At 37.8% G+C, this 17,348-nt stretch overlaps 1 protein-coding gene and 1 long non-coding RNA gene across 12 annotated transcripts in view; one reads left to right on the top strand and one right to left on the bottom strand.

Annotated features, from left to right (window-relative positions):
• LOC132233441 (uncharacterized) overlaps positions 1-15,577 on the top strand; it is a 55,458-nt gene extending 39,881 nt beyond the window's left edge. Inside the window, exons 2-3 of the long non-coding RNA XR_009452633.1 lie at positions 7,906-7,977; positions 15,497-15,577. This is a non-coding gene — a long non-coding RNA (uncharacterized LOC132233441). The remainder of the gene's footprint in view (positions 1-7,905; positions 7,978-15,496) is intronic.
• Positions 928-17,348, bottom strand: part of MEF2C (myocyte enhancer factor 2C) — a 158,401-nt gene continuing 141,980 nt past the window's right edge. For 9 of the 11 annotated variants that reach the window (XM_059694132.1, XM_059694131.1, XM_059694135.1 and 6 more), the window contains 4 exons: positions 14,768-14,940; positions 12,106-12,235; positions 11,135-11,270; positions 928-5,668 (listed from right to left, as the gene is read on the bottom strand). In XM_059694132.1, coding sequence (XP_059550115.1) covers positions 5,347-5,668; positions 11,135-11,270; positions 12,106-12,235; positions 14,768-14,940 — 761 coding nt within the window. In that variant the 3' untranslated portion in view covers positions 928-5,346. The remainder of the gene's footprint in view (positions 5,669-11,134; positions 11,271-12,105; positions 12,236-14,767; positions 14,941-17,348) is intronic. The other 2 variants (XM_059694141.1, XM_059694140.1) reach the window with 1 other exon arrangement.

The raw sequence follows: 17,348 nt of genomic DNA, 5'->3' as shown, positions 1-17,348 counted from the left end.
AGCTAATGTAAAGTTCAAGTTCTTCAGTTGGTTGGTCAGTGCCTTTTTATTTTCCTTTTCATTTCCTGAATTAGTCTTTACATTGATCTTTCTAAGGACATTCCAATTGTCATTAAATTTTGGTAATGGATAAATCTTGGAGTTTCTAAAAATGTACGCACTTACTAGTTTTCTCAAATATTTAGATATAAGCCCATGTTTTCAACCACTTTTGGTTAAAAAACTATTTCGACGAAGAAAACAGAAATAAGTCTAGAAATGTTTTATACACATTTTGATTAAAAAAATTAACTTATTGAATTGTAGTTTCTTTCACTATGACTTCTGGATAATTCTGAGTATTTAAGCAAGTTATCAAAGACTTTCCTGGAAATGCAGTTTTGTGTTTGTTTTTTTAAAAATAAGATTCCTTTACTGTATTTATTTAGTTTTGTTAATCCTTACCCAAGGATATTTCTCTCATTGATTTTTAGAGATAATGGAAGGGAGAGGGAAAGACAGAGTTGATAGAGACACATTGATTAGCTGCTTCTGCACACACCCTGACCAGGACCAGGGATTGAGCTTGCAACTGAGGTATGTGCCCTTGACTGGAATCGAACCCAGGACTCTTCAGTCCGAAGGCCAAGTCTATCCACTGACCCAAACCGGCTAGGGCAGAAATGCCTTGATAAAGAAGTTGAACTCAATTAGAACCTTGAATTTCCCACACTGGCTAAATACATATGATTAGCCCAAGAACGCTGATCCAATTCATACCCATCCTTCCTCCTAAACACAAATATGCCTCTTTTTGAGTATTTTGAACCGAAAACTAAGAAAGCTCATGTGTGCTTGTGGGCGAAGCTACTTTTAAAAACACATGATGAAGCAGAATACATTTAAAAGGCAAAACATTAATTAAAAAAATGCACTACAGACACTGCGTCACTAAGAAAGCCAGTAACTTTACTGAATTGTCTGCAAAATACAAATTATACCTTATTTCCAGCAGGAGAAACTTTGGAAAATTCCCCACTTTTCCACTACAGACAGCTGAATGAAGTCCCTTGAGATACAGAGATGGGGTTTAACTTAGTTATAACATCTTGTCATCTAGTGGCGACAAAGTCCAGCTTATGCCGCTGTGAGCCTCTATTTGAATATTTGTTGCAAATGCTTGTATGCCCTCTTTTACAAGCTATTTGAATGACTGTTTAATGGAAACAAGTCCCCAGGAAAAGAAGGAAAGTGATACAGCAAACCATCTGAAGCAATCCAAGTCCTCCGCCTGCAGTGCCCCAGGCCCGTGTTACTCTGAGAGAACACTGGTGCTGAATTCAAACCACAACAGAATATGTCGATTAGCTGACCTCTCTGTATGAAACTGAGGTATGAATCAATTTGAGGTACGAATAGGGAAGGCAAATGCAATACCAGATTGTGAAAATAACCCAAATGGACAAATTGAATGTAGAAGATAATGTGGCTTGGATTGCTCCACATCTTTGGTTAAAACATATTTAAGAAAAGCCTTTAATTACATCTGCAGTCTGAAGCATTCTAACAGACACCAGTATTCCATCAATCTTCAAAAGATCTGTAGTGGCAAGAAATTCACGCTGTATAAGTGACGACATCACAGCAGATGGCACAAACGCGAACAGATGAAGTATGCCATGCTTAAGCAACAGCCTTTATTGAGGGTTCAAGTGGCTGCTGCTTCTTGAAAAAAAGTTTTTTTGTTTTTTTTTTAAAGAAAGAAATACAAGCATTACTCTCTGGAAAAACAAACAAAAGAATAAAGGGAGAAAAAAAAAGCTATTTCTAAGTTAAAAGATGGGTGTGTAAGAAAAACAAATATATAACATTGTGAGAGGGCAGATATTCTCTTAAAAAGTGTATTTGAATTGTTTTAAAATCCTCACCTTAGTTAACCTTAAAGTGATCTGAGGATGACAGGCATTTTCATATTCATCATTACAAAATGCTAACTTCCACCTTTGGGAAAAATAAGCCATTTTACTAAAAAACACAATTTTAAAAAAGGTTGAAATGAACAACTTTCCACACACCAATGCATACAATATACAGGTTGTGCAGCTTGCATATATTGCATCAGTGTTACCAGTATGTAAGCTTAATGTTACCCCAAAAGTCTTTTAAACTGGGATTAGGCATAACAATACTTGGAGCTGTGTAAAATGCCACTTGTGGTTCTTTGACTTGCAATGAAGAATGTTGCCTAAAATGTTCTCTATGATGGACTACGTGAAACATCATTCTCTCAGGGCTCTGCCCTAAACTCCTGAAATACAAAGGATTTACTGTGATAAAAATCCAAACCATACTAGCTTTGCAAATACAATAAAAGGTAAATTACAGATAAGGTATAAGGTAAAGATAGACAGTGATTGTTTACAGAGAGTGACTCATCACAATCAACATTGTGCTTCTTCTCATTAAATCATCTTTAAAAAATTCTCAGATTATCCCTTCACGAGCGTGCCACCACTCTATATGAATTCAGTAGTGGGGACAAGCGATGACTGGCATCCATTTTTAAGTGATTCTGCTCTTTTCATGTTCTTATAAAACTATTGCCAGAATTGCTATAAATAGCCAAGGCTTCTGCTGGCACTTTAGCTTACTTTATTTTCAGCATTAGAAATTCACTTTTTCATTGTTGCTGAGGCAAAGTGCAGGTAAAAAATTAATATGGCTATTTTTTCATATTTTCACATAATGACCCTTTCCCACCCACTGATAAGTTTTTACTGATATTGATCAAGTGTTTTGAAATGATAAAGAACATTTGTGATATGTTTGCATATTTTATACACATCAAGTAATAAAGATGTGTTGGAAGGATGGGATCAAATCTATGGTGAGAAAAATGACTTCTTAGTTTTCTTCCCCCTATGTGTGAATGTGTGTGTGTGTGAACATGTGTATATGCGTGTGTGTGTGTGTATGTCTATTTTCAGCAATGATTTTCTGTTTTTCCTTTGCATAAATGTTTTTTCTTTCATGTTCCATGGATACCTTAAGTAGTGGGATATACGAAATGATTAATAGATATTTTTGCTTGTTTTTAGTATATAAAACGTTAGTACAAGGCAGGTTAGCATCCTATATGGATACCACCAAAGGTGCATTGTGGTCTAATTTCAGATTTCAGATTAAGTTAAGAAAAATATAGCCTAGTTAGTAAGGTCTCTTGGCTTTTGCCACCCAGCGGCAGCCTTTTTCAATGAGAAACACATAGCAACTTTACAAGTAAAAGAAAAAAAAATGGGTAAGAAGTGTCCTACACACGATGTAGCAGTGTTGATCTTATTGTCTGCATCCTCTTTGCTGTGTATGTCACTGCGTATGATTGGAGATGAATCGACAGATCTTCACATTCCAAGAGAAGAAAAATCATTCCTAGACTGAAATCTCTTTTAAACAATAGATATCAACATTTTTTTAATGGCACTCACTTTTTAAAAGGGTCTGAAAATGAAGCCCTTATAGACAAATATTAGACAAGAGTCATTATTTCTTGAAAAATTTAAAAAAAGGGACATAGAGAGGTTCTTTAATGGGATTTCTTGAAATGGCTAATAAATCTCTTTATTGAAGAAAAAAAAATAGATGACATACATGCTTTATGCAGAAGTGACATTTGGGGGTCCTGACACACTGGGATTGTTCAACAGTCCTACATTGCTGACAAGATTGTTGAGGGTCAGTTAAAATAATTAAAAACGGATGGTGAAGCAACTATCCCTTTATCTGCTTCCTTCTTGTCTAGCACCCAATCTTTCACATTTTTCTTCTGTGGGAATTTATAACTTATACATCGAGCAAACTTCATATCACTTGTTTCTAGGGCCATATTTGCATGACACGGCCCTAGCACAGCTTCTCTATTCTGGGCATATTTCTAAAAAGCATATCAAATTCTGGGCTGAAAACCAACCAGATAATTTAGGATATGGGCAAGTTAGGGTGTGCACTTACTGAATTCCAAGATGCATGGTGAAATGGTGAGATCAGAAAGGGGCCCTGCATTTGATGAAAATTCAAAAATAAAAAGCATAAAATAAACTAATTAGTATATACAAGGGATGTCAGTTGACCCAATAGATTGCTAATGTATTAAAGACAATTTAGGGTGTTGCCATGTGATACGTTCTAATCCCACAGGTTATCCTTTTGACAGCTGACCTTGAACTTATAAAATGTATGCAGAGTAAAAGAAAACAGAAAGAAAATAGTTACTCAAATGTGCAACCGCACAAATATCCCCCCTCCCACTATTAAGATAACAAAACTTCTGCTATTACCATAATATTATATATATTAGAAAGCTATACACAAGCATGTTAATTTCACAGATTTTTTAAAAGATTCTTAATATTTTATATAATTAGAAATACACATTTCAAAAACAAAACTTCTACAAAGAGAAAAACAGTTATCTTGGTTAGCAAAGCATGGAGCTCCTCATGGCTTAGGGTAGTGCTTTCTATACAAAAAGTCCTTTTTGATTTTTTTACAGGACTGTTTAAAATATCAGCGAAGCTATCAAGGGGGGAAAACACATTTTGGCTTAAGTAAACTACAAAAAGCCACAAATGCTTTGCAAACTCTGTCTTACCTTTTATATGAAAATAAGCAAAATGTAATGTACATATTTTTATACTTTTATTTAATAAGAGATGCAGACCCAGATTTCTTTATTTAATTAAATACGTTAGCCCTCAAACTCCACTTTTTTTTTTTTTTAAATAGGTATGGTCCTCTTTTAATGGTCATCGATCCTTTTTACTGAGTGCCATACGCCAATGATACGCCTGCAGGTTTGTGAGCATTCTCAGGGTGGTAGGTGACCTGGCGTGTTCCTAACGTTTACCAATGGCCACCCTTTGCCGGGTCTGTCCACAACATCTATACATTTTTCTATATGTTGCATAACAGCTGCTCTCTCTTTCAGTAAAGATCTGCCGCTTTTGGCAAATGTTTCCTTTTTTTGTCTATTTACATGTAAATAACGTTGAACCTGCAACATGACACTATCTATTGTAACATACATTTTGCAAAGGAGCACAACAGTGAAAAGAAGTTAGCCTTAAAATCTATTTTGTACACGTGTTCTGTTGTACAACTCAAGTGCTAAGCTTATCTCAGCATGTCTGTTTATCTTTATACTGTGTCACTGAGGCAATTTAAAAGTACTTTTACAAAACAGAGTACCTGACTTTTTTTTTTTTTCCACACACAGCACATATAATGCATATCGACCCCCCTTCCCCATTAAGGTATAGCACACACACACACTGCAAGAAAAAAAACACAAACTATTAAGTAATAATCTGATCATGTTGCCCATCCTTCAGAGAGTCGCATGCGCTTGACGGAGGGACTTTCCCTTTCGTCCGGCGAAGGTCTGGTGAGTCCAATGGGGGAGTGGAATTCGTTCCGGTGATCCTCGCGGTCGCTCCCGTCGTAGGAACTGCTACAGCTGCTCAAGCTGTCAACAGGAGATCGCCCCGCCTCGTGGCGCGTGTGTGGTGGGTATCTCGAAGGGGTGGTGGTACGGTCTCTAGGAGGAGAAACAGGTTCTGACTTGATGTTGAGGCTTTGAGTAGAAGGCAGGGAGAGATTTGAACTCTGAGATAAATGAGTGCTAGTGCAAGCTCTGTAGGAGGAAAGGAAACCCAGTTACAGACGGAGGAGGCCTGGAGCCCCCAGGAACTCACAATTACATCAAACATCAGCTTAAGACTCTCGCATAGACGCCGGAGCATGCCCGAGGGGGAGGGTGCTCAGAAGCACTGGAGCGGGCAGCGCCTTCTCCGTTCGCCCCCAGTGACGACAGTGTTTCGCTGGCCCAGGCTCCTGAATGACACCTCTGGTCTGACAAGCTCCCTGAGCCCATCCTACAGGTTTGAAAAGGGGTAACCAGACACGCTGGAAAAAGCATTCTCTGTGTTGCGGGGTTTCTCCCTAGACTAGCTCCAAAATCGAATCTAAGATTTAAGTTACATTGTTTAGCGTTCGAGTTATACGTCCTTGATCTACTAATGCCAGGGTTTGAAAGTTAGTGTAAAGAGCTTGTTTTGAATATGAATGGTTCCCTCAATTTAATGAGCACTTACACATTAAGTTGCACAGGCTTCAGAGAAAGGGAAAAGAGTTCAAATTTGAAGTGAATAGCGTCCATGAAAGGCTACCTATGACCATATCTAGTGAAAAGCCTGGAAAGGCGAAAGAAGAGGACAGAGGAAGGAGGGTGACAATTATCTGCAGCACTTTAAAGTGTTGGCTTAAAAACACTTAGATTTCCTACTTCACTAAAACGGATATAATTTTACTTTCTTCACCTTTTCTCAGCTACATGGGATAAAAATGCTGTTTATTTTGCACAATTACCTCAACTTTCCTAATGTGAGTCTTATCCTGCTAGAGTGCTCAGGGTACCACTCCTCTTGTTTATAATTGCCATTAATTGGTGAATCCGGATTTGCCTAAGAAAAGGTTGTTGTAAAGAAGGGTCTAGTGTAATTTTATTGTGTTTATCACCCCTGGCCCTTATCTGTTCCAGGAGAATATAACTTGCCCTTATTACAAAATGTGGGAGAATTTAGGGACTTGAAACTCTGGCGCGAAAGGCAGGAAGCCCTAAGTGTAGATGAGCAACCACAACGGCTTTTATCAGGATAAACCACAATCCTGCTGCTGAGGTCAAGTTAAGAGGCTTGCACTGTTCGCACATTCAGATTGCACTAACATCCATGGCTAAAGTCAGCATTACTTGCCCACATTGTCGATAGAATACGGAAACCTCTTATACTGAGGAAGAGTTACAGCAAAGAATAATCCATACAGACACACCCATTTGAAACAAAGGAAGGCAAGGCTGCCAAACCATATATGCGATTATTGTACTTTCCAATGGAGAGAACTGGATGGTGTTAAACATGTAATTACGAGCAGTGAGGAAATAGGCATATGCATATCAGAGGAAAAAGTGGAGTAACTGGGGCTGGCTTTGTGAAAGATGCCATTGAAGCTCAAGATGTATAGAGATACAAAATTAGTCAGAAATGAGCTTATCTTTGAGTGATGTTTTATACAAAAGCACCACCTACTGGCAAAGAATTACTTTCCTTTCCTTATTAATAGATGAGCTAATGTCGAGAATAACATAAAGGAGAATTATTTGTTTCCCTAATAAGCCCTTCCTTCTCTGGCTTTTATGATCTTTTTATTAAAATTTTTTATTTATTGATTTTAGAGAGAGGGAGAGGGGGAGGAAAGGGGATATATATATATATAAATATATATATATATATATATATATATATATATATATATATAGAGAGAGAGAGAGAGAGAGAGAGAGAGAGAGAGAGAGAAAGATTCCACTTATTTATGCATTCATTGGTTGATTCTTGTGTGTGTCCTGACCAGGGATCAAACCTGAAGCTGGCCAGGGCCTTTTATAATCTTATAGAATCAAAGCAGTTTTAGCATTTATATCAAGAATATATAATTTTCAATTACCCATTTATTTTACAGTCTCTATACTAACTTTCTACGAGTTTTAATTAAGTAACGTTTTAGTCACTAAGATATTAAAATGGAGGTGGAGCTGTATTTCAAAAGGACCCATAATGGCGGGCTATTTTATCTTGGTTCAACGTCACTTAATGCTTCATTTTGATGTCAGAGGAAATCATCTTCTGATTTCTGGAAGAAAGAATTTTCCTGGCTCTAGATAAAAAAGATCATTTCACTAAAATTTAATGAAATGCCTCTTACAATGACTCATACAGCTGTTTAATAATGAATGTGTATTAGGAGTCTGAAAATATGCGGCATATCCATAAATACTTTTGTCTGCCCTTTGACATTTAAATTGTGTCCTCACAGGCTGGGGACATGGAAAATTCGAAAAAAAAATATTTGGTGATTTGGACTAGTAAAGCACTTAATCTGGATAAGGTAAGTAAAAAGTAACATAATCAAAATGTTGCTCTTTAAAACAATTTTTGAAAGCTGCATTATCTCCCAATGTCAACTGGCTTGTACAAATTTTGCTGTATTTCTTCCCCATAAAAGACAAGACATTTACTGCTTATCCCTTCCTAAAAAAAAAAAAAAAAAAGGCCAGTCCCTAAGTTCATTTTTTGGGTGGCATTTCATTTGACACTGAAAGCATGTATGAAGCATTTTGAGTAGTTCCAGAGACACTAAATGCACAGTCATAAAACGTCAGTGACAGCTGAGATTCGGCTTCATTGTACTGTGGGAGAGGATTCAAAACAGAATGAAATCTAATCGACTTGCCACTGTTCTCGAGGAAGTGTTTTCTTGAAAAGGAAAAGGAACGTTAAAGGTCACTTAGCTGTATGTATGCGAGTTTGAGAACAAAACTTTTGTGGACACAGATCCTTGTGAACTACTTCATATGCGTGGGTGAGAACGAGGTGGGTGGGGAAGCCAGAAGCCAGACATGCACATTGCCCCTATCAAGTCCTGCTGCTAGGTTTCATCCTCTACAAATGCTTTCCAACTGGGAAGACACCTACCCTTGCCCATAATTGTTCAGACATGAAAGATAATTGGATGGTTTTATTCAAATTTCTTACTGCTTTCTCCGGGAAACTAGGCTAGCAGACTATATTTTATCTAACCTTTTACAATTCGTCTTTATTCAAAGTTACCGCCTCTCAGTATGTCCTGCACACCCACCTCAACAAAGATGATGTATAGAAATGCTCCCAGAAAACAGGCTGCCCTAGTTTTAGGTGGTGGGGGAAAAAAAGCCCTAAAAATTCAAGGGTCTTTTGCTCAAATCTTAATATGCAAACAACTCTCCCTAACCTTTGATGGAAAGTTCCTTCCGCCAGTCATCTCTATTCCCTACATCAAATCAATTTATGCCATTTATCTAACTTGCTTAGATAAAATCAGGCACTAGACAATGTTAAAAGTATAGTTTTGAAGAGTTAAAGGTATTTCCATGAAAAAAGTAATTTTTAATTTTGAGAGGAAACTGTGGTGCCCATCTTGGTCAGACTGAAATATACTTTACTTGCTGTATCTAGCCAAAAGAATGTGACCCTACCCCACAGGCACATGAAACTGCTTTAGCTAGGAAAAAAATCAACTTTAAAATTAATTTATACTGTGAGAAACGAAGGCAGCTCATATAGTTCATCTTACATAAATATTACAACCTGGGGGGAGGTCAAAAAAGAGTGTCACACTTAATTGTGTGAGCATGGGCTAGTCCATCTGAAGGAACCTCCTCTTGAAAAGCTGTGTACGTGTTTGTGTGTGTGTGTGTGTGTGTGTGTGTGTGTGTGTGTGTGTGTGAGAGAGAGAGAGACTCAAGGGGTGTCAGAAGGAAGGGAAGAAGGAGGAGTAAGGAGGTAAGTGGGCCAAAACGAGAAGGACTGGAAGTGTGTCCTGTCTGAGGGGTAAGGGAAGTAATTAAGTGCAATAAGAACTCATAGACCAAATTCAGACTCAAATTATGCGCTGTGAGAATTGGTACTGAAAGGAATCAGAACTAAACAAAATGCTTCATGATTGGCTGCTGTAATTCATTTCCTCTCTAGTCCAGTCCCCCCCACCCCTTCTCCTTTACTGAAACCTCTGTTAAGAGCAGCAGAGAATTAGATTCTTCCCATGAAATAGAAGAGAATTTTAAAAATTGTAATTAAAATACATAGATACGTGTTTTATATGTAAAGTGCAAATTGTCAGATGCTACCATTTTCAGAGAATATTATATAGCTTTTGACATTGATAATTTCTAAGGAAATCTAGTCCTCTATAATGGATGAATTTCGTGAAAAATGAGAAGTGGACTGCGACCTTTATTTTTGCCAAGAAGCACGTACATGGGTTCGCAACTGAGTCACAGCAGTGTTCTGCCGCGTGTATGTGTTTTAAGATTGCCTGGATGGCATGATGCCCTTAATGATAATTACCTGAAAAAGTTAGTGCACTAAATGTCTACTTAGCTAGTTAATTTTTCAAGAAAGCAGAGCGACACTGTCATGTGAATTAATTTTATTATTTATATGAAAGTTTAGCTTTGCCACAATAGTGATTAGTGAGCATAAGCAAATGCTGAATGGATGAAGACCCCATTCCCAAAACACGAATCTATGCGACATCAGTTCCAGTGAAAGCTGCTGGAGCAGGGGAGGGGTAAGAGAGACGAAGTTGTGGCATCAATCAGTAATTTTTATTCTACTCAGTATATTATGCTCATTATCTCCTTAGAAATAGAAATGTAGAACTAGTTAACTACTCTAACCGAATGCTCAGCAGAAAAGTAAAGGTGTTTCCAAAATATAAAAGCTTGCTTTATTTAAATATTTTATATCATCCTACTATTTTCTTTTGAAGATTAATTTCAGCTTTGGAGTTATTAATTTTTGATTCATGTTTTAAACTTTAAAATAAAAACTGTTTGTTTTACACGTAGTGTGATTGTGAAATCGAGGCTTTTTAAAGGTTTGGACAATTCCATAGTTTAACACAGGAGTCATTTCTATGGTAAAGACATATCTCAAAACTACCACAAGGGGGCAGAAATATACATCTTCTGACCAGAAAACAACAAAAATGATTCTTATACTCCAATTTAGATAATTAGTAAATCTATGCATATTTACATATATATTTACATATATATGAATACATTACTATTCAATGGAGTTGTTGATCCTATGAGTACTACTGGAACATTAGCATGAACTGTATGGTTCATGCTGACTAAGGATTCTCAAGTATCTTAAAAAACTCCAAGGACTTATAACTGTAAATGTTGTCTTATGTCCCACATGAGCTAAGTGAAAACTTAACTAAATAAAAAATATTACTGAGAGAAGTAGAAATAAATATAGGCTGAAACAATAGGAAAATAATTTACGTCATCATCCCAGAGCTTCCCCTCCTTTTAAAGAATAAGACAATATTTAAGGTACTTGAAAGGTATTGATCTGATAATTACTTTCAGATTTTGATAGAGTAGAATTTTACATCCTCTAATGGGACATTAGAGCACATTATTTAGAGATTGCTATTTGTCATTTAAAAATGCATCCTAAAAGGGTATTACAAAAGAAATGACATTGCTTACCCCAGCTGACTGAGGGCGGATGGCGGCATGTTATGTAGGTGTTGCTGTTGCCAGCCAGTTACTGACCCCAGATGAAGAGCGCTGGCGGTGTTAAAGCCAGACAGAGAGGACAGGTCTGCGCTACTCAGAGAGTACTCTAGATCAGAAACAAAACAACAAGGGAAGGTATTTAATCTAGAATGGTCAAATGATGAAGAGAATAAACATTTTCAATTAAAAAAATATTTTTATTCATTTCAGAGAGGACGGGAGAAGGAGAGAGAGATAGAAACATTGAGAGAGAATCACTGTTTGGCTGCCTCCTGCATGCCTCCTACTGGGGATCAAGCCCACAACCCAGGCATGTGCCTCTGGCCGGGACCCTTCAGTCCGCAGGCCAATGCTCTATCCACTGAGCCAAACCAGCTAGGGCAGCATTTTCAATTTTAAAAGTATTCTCTTAGTATTATTTAATGACTGTCAAAAATTATTTTACTTTTTGGGTGGGGGGGGGGAGAAAAACATAAGGGACAATTTTAATTTAAAAGAGATATACTAAAAAAAATAAAAAATAAAAGATATATACTATATACCAAAAAATAAGCATTCCACGAAAGCTTCAAAGTAAAAAAACTTGCAATTCTAGTTTATTAGAATTACAATGTGCTATTTCAGTATATACATATTTGATGATTTAGACAAATTTTTAAATAATCATGAGAAAGTGAGCTATTACATCAAAGAAGTGACAGCTCATTTTCTTGAAATTGTTCTTCTATATTGACATCAGTTTGGGTTAGTGAAACTTTCAGTCATTTAAAAAAATGTGAATATTCACTTTGTCTTAGTAAGTCAGAGGTAGTGATTTTAGTGCTCTGAACACCACAGGTAACAAATAAAGCCTCCCAATGAACGAAAAGGTAGTCTTTTTCATCTTGCTTTTTAATAAAAAAGTATTTAATATACTATTGGAATGTGGCAAAGCTACTCACCGGTACCATATGTTGTTGAAATGGCTGATGGATATCCTCCCATCCCTTGTCCTGGTAAAGTAGGAGTTGCTACGGAAACCACTGGGGTAGCCAATGACTGAGCAGACTGGGAGTTATTTATCCTTTGATTCTTTTAAAGTAAATAAAAAGACATTAATGGTGGAATTTTTTAAAAAGTAAAAAACATTAGATTTCAGTATTGGTTTTGCACATAAAGATCGAATTTGGTACAAATCTCATAAAATTAATCATTTAACATGTGTCTCTATGAACTCTGCCAACCCTATCATTTACAATCCTTCAAGAGACAAGTTGTTGCCATAGAAACCCATTACATCAGTATCTCCTAGGCAACTGAACTAGTAACAAGTAGCATAGCTTTATTATGGGTAAAAACAGACTATGTTGAAAACTGGTGAAATATGTATACTGTACTTCCATTGTTTCAGTTTTTATTCAAATGCAAATTTAAAAAAATTTAAAATCAACCAAGGTGGTTTTATCTTTAGTTCTGTAGACAGCAGAGCAGACCGGTAGAGTTTCATGCTATATTCTGACCAGAAGGTGGTGCTCTGACCACTTTTTTCAGATTCTTCTAAACTTCCCTCAAACTAGATGGCAAAGCAGCTAACATGTATATTTAACTCCTTACAGCAAGGAGAGTAAAGATTCACATAAATTTAAACATCATGAGACCTAAGTTTCTTAGAAAAAGAAGTATCTTTGTGGTTTTAAATAACTGATTTCTGTGTGTGTGTGTTCGCGTGCGCGTGCACGCATTTGAATTTTGCCATAAACAAAATCCTAAAATAAATTGAAAACATGGCCTTCACTTGGGGAGGTTGAGACAGAAGAATAACCTGACGTCCCTTTCCCCCGTGAGTGATACTTGAGATGAATAGTATCTAAATATGATCGATGTTGACCACTATGATAACTTCCAAAACTTCCCCATTTTACAAGAGCTACTACTCCGCCTAAGCATCGCCCTGGATTTTTCCTTGCCCGTGCTATGTAAGGGAAGCTCTCTCACCACTTACCAAAAGCAGGTCGACATCCTCAGACTGAGAGCATGGGGAAGGAGTTTTATAAATTAGTGTCTGTAAATATTTATCATTGGGCAAAATCTTTTCAATACAGGAAAAAGCATCTTCTGATAGACCCAACAGTTTGAACAGTTCTCAAACCCAGACTCTAAAGGTAACTCCTTACAAAGACATTCTTTGTTTCCCTTAATGAGCTGTTTGCCTCAAAAGTGAAGACAATCTATCCAGTTTTCAGCATAGGTCAGTGTCTCCACATTCATTATTTCACCATCAGATTTTGAAAAATCAAAAATCAAAAGGATTGTCCTTTGAAACCCTACTTGGTAGAGGGGAGGACCGCACGTGGCTGCCAGCGAGAGACCTGCCTGACCACTCACAGGATCCCTGCGAAAGCATCAGGTTTATGGGACTTGGAATCAATCTGCCGATGGAGACAGCCGGCCCGCAGGGCCCACACTGCGCGGCTATGGCCCTGTGGAAGACTTTATTTATTAGACTCAGTCTTTTCCTAAGGGAACCTTGCATATTATGTGATTTTTTTTGGTTGATATTCAAAATTAATCTGCACTGTGCCATAATAAACTAATCAGCTTGCAGCACTGTTCTACCCTGAAGCTGGCCACAGAGCACAGAAAGAAAAATATGTGTTTGCAGAAGGATCTAAAATTGTCTACTGAGTCTTCGTTTCAAAGGTTCTCAGTCTTAAGCAAAGCTCCTTTGGAGAACACTGATGTAAGTCTCTGTTGTTGAATTTGGGCCCACCATATTATCTTCCTCTTAGCTTAGCCCTGCAGACCCAGAGAAAGGAAAACGGCAGAGTCTGGGGATATTATTTACATTTCTGTTTCTCGTTCACTTCTTTATTCTTACAAGTGCCATAGCTTTTTAAAATTTTTATTTTGTGAGATATAACCTTGTTCCCAGAATGCCGAGGATTTTAAAACAATTTGCTTTCGAGGGGTAACTATTTGCATGAAGCACAGACATGGACAGATGAACTGAGGCAGTGCATAGGTGTGTGATGCACTGAACATTATCGCTGCGATATCCCCAAGAGAAGAACTGCCATTTAACAGGATTCTGAACTTCCCTCAAACTAGATGGCAAAGCAGCTAACATGCATATTTAACTCCTTACAGCAAGGAGATTAAAGATCATTTAGAAATCTCATTTAGAAATTATAAAAAAGATTTTTCATTGCCAGCACCTTGAGGACAAAAATAGTTCAATATTATAAAAATCTGTTATGAAATACCTCATTCTGTGAGTTTGATTCTACCATTGGTCAAACCATATGTCCCATAAGCAGAAAAATAGGCAATTATTATTTTTTTTTAAATTATAAATTGAAGGCCTTAAAAGGCAATGTTTTCTTTGCCCCAGAACACCAGTCCTATAGTGGAGTTCACTAGGATGTTGGTTCTTTTTTATGTGGGAAAGGGAATGAGAACCAGTTACCAGAAATAATAGCTAAATACAAATAGGACTCCAGCAACAGCACTGATGAATTCATTTTATGAATGCACTTAAGTCATTCACAAAGTTAGACAAATGCAAAAATAGCAACGCATAGAAAAACATTATTGACATTTATTTAAAATGTAGTTTTTCATTACCACGGATGGCATCGTATTCTTGCTGCCTGGTGGAATAAGAACTCGGAGATCTGGTTTACGGTTATTCATCCCTAAATTCATGGGGGGAGGAGACTTTGCTTGCATATTCTTGTTCAAGTTCCCAGGTGAGACCAGCAGACCTGGTGAGTTTCGGGGGTTGCCATACCCATTCCCTGTTAACACAAAACAAGGAAATTGCTCAGGGGAGGATGCAGACTCCGACATGTGTCTAGAGAATATACGAGGCGAGATTAAGAATAAAAGGGTAACAGCCTAAGACATACAGTAACATACATTGGAAATCTACATATGGAGAGCAACCCAATTAGTTATTTAATATTCCTCTGAAGGAAGAGTATAAACTTTTAATGAGAAGAGACCCAATACACATAAACTTGCTCAGAAATCAACATATACCTTTTTTTTTCCTAGTAAAAAAAATTCTGGAATGAAGTCAGACAGTCATGCAAGGTCTAAGAAAAGCCCAGAATTGGTCCTGAACTTTAATTGACTGGCTCGGCAGAGGTCTGGCTGGAGTGACTCACTCTTTCAGTTCAATGGTTTGGGTTTTATTTTGTGTGTCTGTGTGTCCTTAAATGAAGAAAGGGCATACAGCAAGACTATAATTTCTAGGACATGCCAGAGGAGCCGCCTCTCACACAGCTTGCTGTTCAGTTCCCCTTTTCTTAAATGATTTCTCCCTCTGGTTTTCTTCTGTCTCTTCTGCAGTGTACCACCCTGAAGGCTGGCTCTCCTGCTCACACAGAACTTCCAAAACCAGGACTCCTTCTCAGGAACTAAAATGAAGGGGCGATGCCTCCACTAGAACACGGATTCACCGAAGCACAGGGACAGCCATCTAAGGCGAAGACCAAAAGGGTTCTTTAGGTCTGATGGTTAGCCCCTGCTAATAGAACATGGATATCTTCAGGAATCCATTTCTCATAATTCAAATATCCTGCCTGTGACAGGGAGAGCTGGGGAGGGAATCAGTGGCACCTGGGCAGAGGCAGAAAGCCATCTGCTGGCTTCCTGCACCACCTCTGGTCAGAGAAGAGAATCAACGAGGTGACGTGACGCAACAATCCTTTCTGGAAACTAGACCTTTGTTTTCTGCAGCTCTCTAAAGGAGACAGTCAACCTCCTCGTCATTGTTACCATTATCATTCCAGTAACACACAAATACCTATGACCCCAGGACAAATGATAGACACTGTGTCTACCCAGCGGGGATGCAATGACCAGGCCCCAGTCCTCACAGGCCTTGCTGTTTCTCTGTGTTAATTCAGCACATACACATGCAAAACTTATAAACAGCCTGGGGCAAGGTGCCCGCAGAGCAATCTAGGTTAAGTGTTACTGAGGGAAGAGATTAACCGATGAAGTTTCATGTAAGAGGCAGGAATTGATGTGGGTCTTGAAAAAAGAGAAGAGATAGTAAAATACGCTGGGCTTGTGATTGGGCCCTGGGCAAGGGCCAAGGTGGGAGTTTCCAGAGCAGTCAGGGTCACACCTGGTTAGAAGGAAACCATGAAAGAAGAGAAATGTTGGGGTCTCTGGAGGGACTTGAAGGTTGGACTGTGGAGACCTTGCATTCCAAGCTAACAGGTCTTGGGTTTAGATGGAGGAAATGCAGATCTATGAGGGTTGTGGAGCAGAGGGAACTCAGACCGCTCAGTGGACAGAAAGATGTACTGGGATATCCTGTAATTAGGAAGGCCTGGAAGCATGGACCAGTCTGGAAACTACTGTGATAGTCTGAGCTAGAGGTGACCAAGAACTGGGAAGGCAAAGCGCAGGTATATTTCAGGGGGTATTTATGGGAACATATTGTGAATTAGATTCTATTGGAGGCACACTGCGTAGAGCACAATTGTTCTTCATATCCATTCATTTACCTGTCTCATTTTATGCAAGAATAAATAGTCTGAATATATAACAAATAACTACAAGATTAAATCTGTCAATTGGATTATGCATTAAATCCTCACATTACTGAAGAAAAAGAAAACCCAAAATAAACCGAGTGAAATACCCTCTAAACAGGCTCCGAGTTACACAGTAGTTGTTTAAAAATTATTGGTTGAATTTGAATGTAAATTACTCTTCTATAATAAACTTCGAGAAATTTAGCTAAATTTTCTAAAGCCTGCTAAATATGTCCCAAGCCAAAATTTTCTTTTACAGTGAATTTGGACAGCTTTCTGTGGCAAAACTTGTTCTATGAAACAAATACATTTACTTTTTATCACCAGGAGAATTACAAAAAGTCTGTTCATAGAGAAATGCTTGATAAAATGGAATGCTCAGAGGAATTTTGTATTTAATGTGTTTTACTGAATCATTATTGGGAACATGCTAGGATTTTCATTTTAATTAATAGATTCTATTGGATAAAAAGAGAATGAGAAACCAAGACAAAATCTACACTGTGCTTTCCTGTCAGCTGAAGTCCACACGGAGATACCAAATACATATGCCACTTATCTATTAAGTCTGCGTGAGACCTGGTTTAAACAAACAATCAAATGGAAAATTAGCTGGGTAATTTCAAAAGAAGGGGGGTGGGGGGAGTCAGTTA

The sequence above is a fragment of the Myotis daubentonii genome, chromosome 4, assembly GCF_963259705.1.
Source record: "Myotis daubentonii chromosome 4, mMyoDau2.1, whole genome shotgun sequence".
In the NCBI taxonomy this organism is placed as follows: domain Eukaryota; kingdom Metazoa; phylum Chordata; class Mammalia; order Chiroptera; family Vespertilionidae; genus Myotis; species Myotis daubentonii.
Note: the sequence above shows the minus strand (reverse complement) of the source record. Positions and strands in the feature narration are given on the sequence as shown.